The 9,817-nt window shown below is 42.2% G+C and overlaps 1 protein-coding gene across 1 annotated transcript; it reads right to left on the bottom strand.

The window, feature by feature from the left end:
• Positions 1–1,118: 1,118 nt before the first annotated feature.
• Positions 1,119–2,207, bottom strand: LOC120993585 (oocyte zinc finger protein XlCOF7.1-like; the record flags this gene model as incomplete). The annotated part of the gene is made up of 1 exon (XM_040422060.1): positions 1,119–2,207. A coding segment is annotated over one exon (1,089 nt), but the record flags the coding sequence as incomplete, so codon positions are not given.
• Between the last annotated feature and the right edge of the window lie 7,610 nt (positions 2,208–9,817).

The following is a 9,817-nucleotide window of genomic DNA, read 5'->3' as shown; positions in this document are numbered from 1 at the left end:
CCATTGAACTGAATGGTTCTGCATACAGTCCGCAAAAAACCCCGGAAAAGACACGGAAAGAAAATACATTTGTGTGCATGAGCCCTTAGGGCGAATAGGATTTTTACTCTCTCCATTCTGTGCTGTGCCTCGTACATAGCTTAGTATGGAGAACGCCATGGCAACCGATTAGAAGGCAGAGGGTACTGGCACACAGTGCAGTTCTGACATGCATTCAGGATGCAGTTTTCAATTTAGCCAGTTTGGCAGCCTCGTTAACCCCTGATGTTCTGCATAGTGGGAATGATTTAAGTAATTTCAGCTAGCTACAATAATAAACGACATTCTGAATGCATGTCAGAACTGCGCTGTGTGCCAGCACCCAGAGCGAGCAGCATACCTCTGCCTTCATTCACAGGTGCGTTGAACGCAGCACATGAGGGGTTAAATGACGGGCACAACGCAATCTCCGCTCCCTGTCAGGTCAGATACATCCCCTCAAACATTATGACGTACAGGTGAAACTTGAAAAATTAGAATATCGTGCAAAGTTCATTTATTTCAGTAATGCAACTTAAAAGGTTAAAATAACATATGAGACAGACTCATTACATGCAAAGCGAGATATTTCAAGCCTTTATTTGGTATAATTTGAATGATTATGGCTTACAGCTTATGAAACCCTAAAGTTTCAATTTTTTAAGCTGCATTAATGCAATTCCTTTAAATTTGCATTACTGAAATGAATTGACTTTTGCATAATAATTTTTGGAGTTTCACCTGTACAGTAACATCATAATACATGAAGGGGTTAAAAGCCCGGACAACCCCTTTAATTTACAGCCAAAGCATTTCCCACATTCTGCATATTAAATAGGCTTCTCTTCTGTGTGAATTCTCAGGTGTCTCACAAAACGTGATTTCTCACTAAAACACTTTCCACATTCAGTGCATGAAAATGGCTTTTCTCCTGTGTGAGTTTTCTGATGTCGAACAAGATTTGATTTCTCACTAAAACACTTCTCACATTCTGGACATGAAAATGGCTTCTCTACTGTGTGATTTCTCAGATGTGAATTAAGATTTAATTTTTCATTAAAATATTTCCCACATTCATGACATGAAAATGGCTTCTCTCCGGTGTGAATTCTCTGATGTTGCACAAGACTTGATTTGTTATTAAAACACTTCTCACATTCGGGACAAAAAAATGGCTTCTCTCCGGTGTGAATTCTCTGATGTTGCACAAGACTTGATTTGTTATTAAAACACTTCTCACATTCGGGACAAGAAAATGGCTTCTCTCCGGTGTGAATTCTCTGATGTTGCACAAGACTTGATTTGTTATTAAAACACTTCTCACATTCAGGACACGAATATGGCTTCTCTCCTGTGTGAGTTCTCAGATGTATATTAAGCTGTGTTTTTGAATTAAAACACTTTTCACATTCAGGACATGGAAATGGCTTCTCGCCAGTGTAATTTCTCATATGATTCACAAGATCTGATTTATGATTAAAATATTTCCCACATTCAGGACATGAAAATGGCTTAACCCCGGTGTGAATTCTCTGATGTACCTCAAGAATTGATTTGTTACTAAAACATTTCCCACATTCCGAACATGAAAATGGCTTCTCTCCTGTGTGAGTTTTTTGATGTTCAACAAGATGTGATTTCCGACTAAAACATTTTCCACATTCTAAACATGAAAATGGCTTCTCCCCTGTGTGAATTGTCTGATGTCTCACAAGATGTACTTTCAGACTAAAACACTTCCCACATTCTGAACATGAATATGGCTTCTCTCCTGTGTGAATTCTCTGATGTACCACAATAATTGATTTGTTACTAAAACATTTCCCACATTCCGAACATGAAAATGGCTTCTCTCCTGTGTGAGTTTTCTGATGTTCAACAAGATTTGATTTCCGACTAAAACATTTCCCACATTCTAAACATGAAAATGGCTTCTCCCCTGTGTGAATTCTCTGATGTCTCACAAGATGTGCTTTCAGACTAAAACACTTCCCACATTCTGAACATGAATATGGCTTCTCTTCTGTGTGAATTCTCTGATGTTTCAGAAGACTTGATTTATCACTATAACATTTCCCACATTCCGAACATGAAAATGGCTTCTCCCCTGCGTGAGTTTTCTGATGTTCAACAAGATGTGATTTCCGACTAAAACATTTCCCACATTCTAAACATGAATATGGCTTCTCTCCTGTGTCATTTGTCTGATTTTCAGCAACACTTGATAGCACATTAAAAGTTTTCTCTCTTTCAGAACATGACCGTTCATCTTTCTGAATTTCATTGTGCACAGAAAGATTAGCATTATTTTCAAAATCATTCCCATATTCAGAATTTGCAGACATCTCACCCAGAATATGCTCGGTTCTATTATTGCTAAGTTGGGATTGATTACTTTCTATTTCATAAGAAGGAGATGGAATTAGATGACCTTGGGAGACTTTTATCCAGTCTTTACCTGAAGAAAGAAACATTTTATAAGATAAAAGGCTCTTTTTTTCCCTAATTACACACAAACAGTTAAAATATAAAATGTAATTAACATGCAGATAAAAAATTTACCAATGTTATACTAACTGCATACTTAACCCCTTCAGGACCCTGCCATTTTTCACCTTAAGGACCATGCCATTTTTTTGCAAATCTGACCTGTGTCACTTTATGTGGTGAGAACTTTAAAACGCTTTTACTTATCCAAGCCATTCTGTTTTCTCGTCACATATTCTACTTCATGACAGTGGTAAATTTAAGTCAAAATATTTCATTTATATTTATAAAAAAAAATACCAAATTTACCAAAAATGTAGAAAAATTCTCAATTTTCAAAATTTCAATTTCTCTGCTTTTAAAACAGATAGTGATGCCTCCTAAAATAGTTATTACTTTACATTTCCCATACGTCTACTTCATGTTTGGGTCATTTTGTAAATTACATTTTCTTATTTTTGGATGTTAGAAGGCTCAGAAGTTTAGAAGCAAATCTCAAAAGTTTTAAGAAAATTTCCAAAACCCAATTTTTAAGGACCAGTTCAGGTCTGAACGTAGTAGAAAGATGTGGGCTACAGCAGCATCTCCATAAACTTCTTTATTCAGGTTTCCAAAGTGCGGTACAAAAATGCAACATTTCAGCTGGAAATAGCCTTTTGTCAAGCATAAAACATCAGTGATAATGCCAACATATATATAGTGAGATACAAAATACTCCCACAGGGTCATCCATCCAATCAACAAACAAATATGATACAACAGCAAAGACATGGCCAATCAAAAGAAACTCATAATGAACACACCTGTTTGTGTAGATCAGTTCAGGTCTGAAGTCACTTTGTGGGGCTTACATTATAGAAACCACCCATAAATGGCCCCATTTTAGAAACTACAGCCCTCAAGGTATTCAAAACTGATTTTACAAACTTTGTTAACCCTTTAGGTGTTCCACAAGAATGAAAGGAAAATGGAGATGAAATTAAATTGTTTGTCAGATTTATCATTTTAATAAACTTTTTTCCAAAAACAAAGCAACGGTTAAAGAGTTTCTGTCATGGGAAAAATCGTTATGTAGCTGACGGACATTAGCGAAGTGCTAATGTCAGCAGTACATAACAGTATGTTTGTTAAGTCCCTGCCTGCCGCCGTTCTCTTAACCACCTCCGGACCGCCTAACGCAGATTCGCGTTCCGGAGGTGGCAGCCCTGCGCAGAGTCACGCATATATGCGTCATCTCGCGATGGCCGAGATTTCCTGTGAACGCGCGCACACAGGCGCGCGCGTGCTCACAGGAACGGAAGGTAAGAGAGTGGATCTCCAGCCTGCCAGCGGCGATCGTTCGCTGGCAGGCTGGAGATGTGATTTTTTTAACCCCTAACAGGTATATTAGACGCTGTTTTGATAACAGCGTCTAATATACCTGCTACCTGGTCCTCTGGTGGTCCCCTTTGTTTGGATCGACCACCAGAGGACACAGGCAGCTCAGTAATATGTTGCACCAAGCACCACTACACTACACCCCCCCCCGTCACTTATTAACCCCTTATTCACCCTTGATCACCCCTGATCACCCCATATAGACTCCCTGATCACCCCCCTGTCATTGATTACCCCCCTGTCATTGATCACCTCCCTGTAAAGCTCCATTCAGATGTCCGCATGATTTTTACGGATCCACTGATAGATGGATCGGATCCGCAAAACGCATACGGACGTCTGAATAGAGCCTTACAGGGGCGTGATCAATGACTGTGGTGATCACCCCATATAGACTCCCTGATCACCCCCCTGTCATTGATTACCCCCCTGTCATTGATCACCCCCCTGTAAAGCTCCATTCAGATGTCTGCATGATTTTTACGGATCCACTGATAGATGGATCGGATCCGCAAAACGCATACGGACGTCTGAATGGAGCCTTACAGGGGCGTGATCAATGACTGTGGTGATCACCCCATATAGACTCCCTGATCACCCCCCTGTAAAGCTCCATTCAGATGTCTGCATGATTTTTACGGATCCACTGATAGATGGATCGGATCCGCAAAACGCATACGGACGTCTGAATGGAGCCTTACAGGGGCGTGATCAATGACTGTGGTGATCACCCCATATAGACTCCCTGATCACCCCCCGTCATTGATTACCCCCCTGTCATTGATCACCCCCCTGTAAAGCTCCATTCAGATGTTCACATGATTTTTACGGATCCACTGATAGATGGATCGGATCCGCAAAACGCATACGGACGTCTGAATGGAGCCTTACAGGGGCGTGATCAATGACTGTGGTGATCACCCCATATAGACTCCCTGATCACCCCCCTGTCATTGATTACCCCCCTGTCATTGATTACCCCCCTGTGAAGCTCCATTCAGACATCCGCATGATTTTTACGGATCCACTGATAGATGGATCGGATCCGCAAAACGCATACGGACGTCTGAATGGAGCCTTACAGGGGCGTGATCAATGACTGTGGTGATCACCCCATATAGACTCCCTGATCACCCCCCTGTCATTGATTACCCCCCTGTCATTGATCACCCCCCTGTAAAAGCTCCATTCAGACGTCCGCATGATTTTTACGGATCCACTGATAGATGGATCGGATCCGCAAAACACATACAGGCGTCTCCCTGGAGCCTTCCAGGGGGGGTGATCACCCCATATAGACTCCCTGATCACCCCCCTGTCATTGATCACCCCCCCTGTCATTGATCACCCCCCCTGTCAGGCTGCATTCAGATGTCCGTATGATTTTTACGGATCCACGGATACATGGATCGGATCCGCAAAACACATACGGACATCTGAATGGAGCCTTATAGGGGGTGATCAATGACAGGGGGGTGATCACCCCATATAGACTCCCTGATCACCCCCCTGTCATTGATCACCCCCCTGTCATTGATCACCCCCCTGTAAGGCTCCATTCAGACATTTTTTTGGCCCAAGTTAGCGAAAATTATTTTTTTTTTCTTACAAAGTCTCATATTCCACTAACTTGTGTCAAAAAATAAAATCTCACATGAACTCACCATACCCCTCACGGAATCCAAATGCGTAAATTTTTTTAGAGATTTATATTCCAGACTTCTTCTCACGCTTTAGGGCCCCTAGAATGCCAGGGCAGTATAAATATCCCACATGTGACCCCATTTCGGAAAGAAGACACCCCAAGGTATTCCGTGAGGGGCATATTGAGTCCATGAAAGATTGAAATTTTTGTCCCAAGTTAGCGGAAAGGGAGACTTTGTGAGAAAAAAATAAATAAAATCAATTTCCGCTAACTTGTGCCAAAAAAAAAAATTTCTATGAACTCGCCATGCCCTTCATTGAATACCTTTGGGTGTCTTCTTTACAAAATGGGGTCACATGTGGGGTATTTATACTGCCCTGGCATTCTAGGGGCCCTAAAGCGTGAGAAGAAGTCTGGGATCCAAATGTCTAAAAATGCCCTCATAAAAGGAATGTGGGCCCCTTTGCGCATCTAGGCTGCAAAAAAGTGTCACACATCTGGTATCGCCGTACTCAGGAGAAGTTGGGCAATGTGTTTTGGGGTGTCATTTTACATATACCCATGCTGGGTGAGAGAAATATCTTGGTCAAATGCCAACTTTGTATAAAAAAATGGGAAAAGTTGTCTTTTGCCGAGATATTTCTCTCACCCAGCATGAGTATATGTAAAAAGACACCCCAAAACACATTGCCCAACTTCTCCTGAATACGGCGATACCACATGTGTGACACTTTTTTGCAGCCTAGGTGGGCAAAGGAGCCCACATTCCAAAGAACACCTTTCAGATTTCACAGGTCATTTACCTACTTACCACACATTAGGGCCCCTGGAAAATGCCACGGCAGTATAACTACCCCACAAGTGACCCCATTTTGGAAAGAAGACACCCTAAGGTATTCCGTGAGGGGCATGGCGAGTTCCTAGAATTTTATATTTTTTGTCACAAGTTAGCGGAAAATGATGATTTTTATTTTTTATTTTTTTCTTACAAAGTCTCATATTCCACTAACTTGTGACAAAAAATAAAAACTTCCATGAACTCACTATGCCCATCACGAAATACCTGGGGGTGTCTTCTTTCCAAAATGGGGTCACTTGTGGGGTAGTTATACTGCCCTGGCATTCTAGGGGCCCAAATGTGTGGTAAGGAGTTTGTAATCAAATTCTGTAAAAAATGACCAGTGAAATCCGAAAGGTGCTCTTTGGAATGTGGGCCCCTTTGCCCACCTAAGCTGCAAAAAAGTGTCACACATCTGGTATCTCCGTATTCAGGAGAAGTTGGGGAATGTGTTTTGGGGTGTCATTTTACATATACCCATGCTGGGTGAGAGAAATATCTTGGCAAAAGACAACTTTTCCCATTTTTTTATACAAAGTTGTCTTTTGCCAAGATATTTCTCTCACCCAGCATGGGTATATGTAAAATGACACCCCAAAACACATTCCCCAACTTCTCCTGAGTACGGAGATACCACATGTGTGACACTTTTTTGCAGCCTAGGTGGCCAAAGGGGCCCACATTCCAAAGAGAACCTTTCGGATTTCACAGGGCATTTTTTACAGAATTTGATTTCAAACTCCTTACCACACATTTGGGCCCCTAGAATGCCAGGGCAGTATAACTACCCCACAAGTGACCCCATTTTGGAAAGAAGATACCCCAAGGAATTCGCTGATGGGCATAGTGAGTTCATGGAAGTTTTTATTTTTTGTCACAAGTTAGTGGAATATGAGACTTTGTAAGAAAAAAAAAAAAAAATCATCATTTTCCGCTAATTTGTGACAAAAAATAAAAAGTTCTATGCCCATCAGCGAATCCTTAGGGTGTCTACTTTCCGAAATGGGGTCATTTGTGGGGTGTTTGTACTGTCTGGCCATTGTAGAACCTCAGGAAACATGACAGGTGCTCAGAAAGTCAGAGCTGCTTCAAAAAGCGGAAATTCACATTTTTGTACCATAGTTTGTAAACGCTATAACTTTTACCCCAAATTTTTTTTTTTACCCAAATTTTTTTTTTTGGCAAAGACATGTAGAACAATAAATTTAGAGCAAAATTTATATATGGATGTCATTTTTTTTGCAAAATTTTACAACTGAAAGTGAAAAATGTCATTTTTTTGCAAAAAAATCATTAAATTTCGATTAATAACAAAAAAAGTAAAAATGTCAGCAGCAATGAAATACCACCAAATGAAAGCTCTATTAGTGAGAAGAAAAGGAGGTAAAATTCATTTGGGTGGTAAGTTGCATGACCGAGCAATAAACGGTGAAAGTAGTGTAGGTCAGAAGTGTAAAAAGTGGCCTGGTCTTTCAGGGTGTTTAAGCCATAGGGGCTGAGGTGGTTAATGTTAACAGTGAACTCCATAGCCCCTCACCTCTTAACACTGACCCCCCCACAGTGCCCTGCCTCCTTAAAATGGGACCTCCATGGCAGCCTATCACTTTATCTTTGACCTTCACAGCAGCCCGCCCCTTTAACAGTGAGTTTCACAGCACCCCGCTCCCTTAACACTGACCTCCATAGGGGACCGTCCCCTTATCTATGTCCTCCACTGTTCCCTACCGCCTTAACGGAGACCTCAACAGTACCCTGCCTCTCCTTTAATAGTGGACCCTGCCCCTTAACAGTGACCTCCACAGTGCCCGCCTCCTTAACAGTGACCTCCACAACGGCCTGCCCCCTTAACAGTGACCTACACAGCAGCCTGACCACTTAACAGTGACCTCCATAGTCCCCGCCCCTTTAACCCCTTAGGGACCGGGCTCATTTTCACCTTAAGGACCAGGCCATTTTTTGCAAATCTGACCAGTGTCACTTGTAAAATGAAGTTAAAAAAATTCATTTTTATTGATAAAATACCAAATTTACCAAAATTTGAGAAAAATTGCAAATTTCCAAGTTTCAATTTCTCTACTTCTATAATACATAGTAATACCTCCAAAAATAGTTATTTTTTTACATTCCCCATATGTCTACTTCATGTTTGGATAATTTTGGGAATGACATTTTAGTTTTTCAGGATGTTACAAGGCTTAGAAGTTTAGAAGCAAATCTTGAAATTTTTAGGTACCAGTTCAGGTCTGAAGTCACTTTGTGAGGCTTACATAATAGAAACTGTAAGGAATATTCTTTTCTTTCCCTCTTATTTGTACCCCTGGTACAAGACTTCAGTATTCAGCTTGATTTGATTCTTATCTGGCGCAAAGTTGACACAAGACACACTGCTAGTGTTGTTCAAAGTCACTCTGAGTTTTTATTGATCTCGTGAGACATACACTGCTCAAAAAAATAAAGGGAACACTTAAACAACACAATGTAACTCCAAGTCAATCACACTTCTGTGAAATCAAACTGTCCACTTAGGAAGCAACACTGAGTGACAATAAATTTCACATGCTGTTGTGCAAATGGGATAGACAACAGGTGGAAATTATAGGCAATTAGCAAGACACCCCCAATAAAGGAGTGGTTCTGCAGGTGGTGACCACAGACCATTTCTCAGTTCCTATGCTTCCTGGCTGATGTTTTGGTCACTTTTGAATGCTGGCGGTGCTTTCACTCTAGTGGTAGCATGAGACGGAGTCTACAACCCACACAAGTGGCTCAGGTAGTGCAGCTTATCCAGGATGGCACATCAATGCGAGCTGTGGCAATAAGGTTTGCTGTGTCTGTCAGCGTAGTGTCCAGAGCATGGAGACGCTACCAGGAGACAGGCCAGTACATCAGGAGACATGGAGGAGGCCGTAGGAGGGCAACAACCCAGCAGCAGGACCGCTACCTCCACCTTTGTGCAAGGAGGAACAGGAGGAGCACTGCCAGAGCCCTGCAAAATGACCTCCAGCAGGCCACAATTGTGCATGTGTCTGCCCAAACGGTCAGAAACAGACTCCATGAGGGTGATATGAGGGCCCGACGTCCACAGGTGGGGGTTGTGCTTACAGCCCAACACCGTGCAGGACGTTTGGCATTTGCCAGAGAACACCAAGATTGGAAAATTCGCCACTGGCGCCCTGTGCTCTTCACAGATGAAAGCAGGTTCACACTGAGCACATGTGACAGACGTGACAGAGTCTTGAGACGCCGTAGAGAACGTTCTGCTGCCTGCAACATCCTCCAGCATGACCGGTTTGGCATTGGGTCAGTAATGGTGTGGGGTGGCATTTCTTTGGAGGGCCGCACAGCCCTCCATGTGCTCGCCAGAGGTAGCCTGACTGCCATTAGGTACCGAGATGAGATCCTCAGACCCGTTGTGAGACCATATGCTGGTGCGGTTGGCCCTGGGTTCCTCC

This window comes from Bufo bufo, chromosome 3 (assembly GCF_905171765.1).
Source record: "Bufo bufo chromosome 3, aBufBuf1.1, whole genome shotgun sequence".
NCBI classification, from domain to species: domain Eukaryota; kingdom Metazoa; phylum Chordata; class Amphibia; order Anura; family Bufonidae; genus Bufo; species Bufo bufo.
This window is presented reverse-complemented; position numbering and strand designations above follow the sequence as displayed.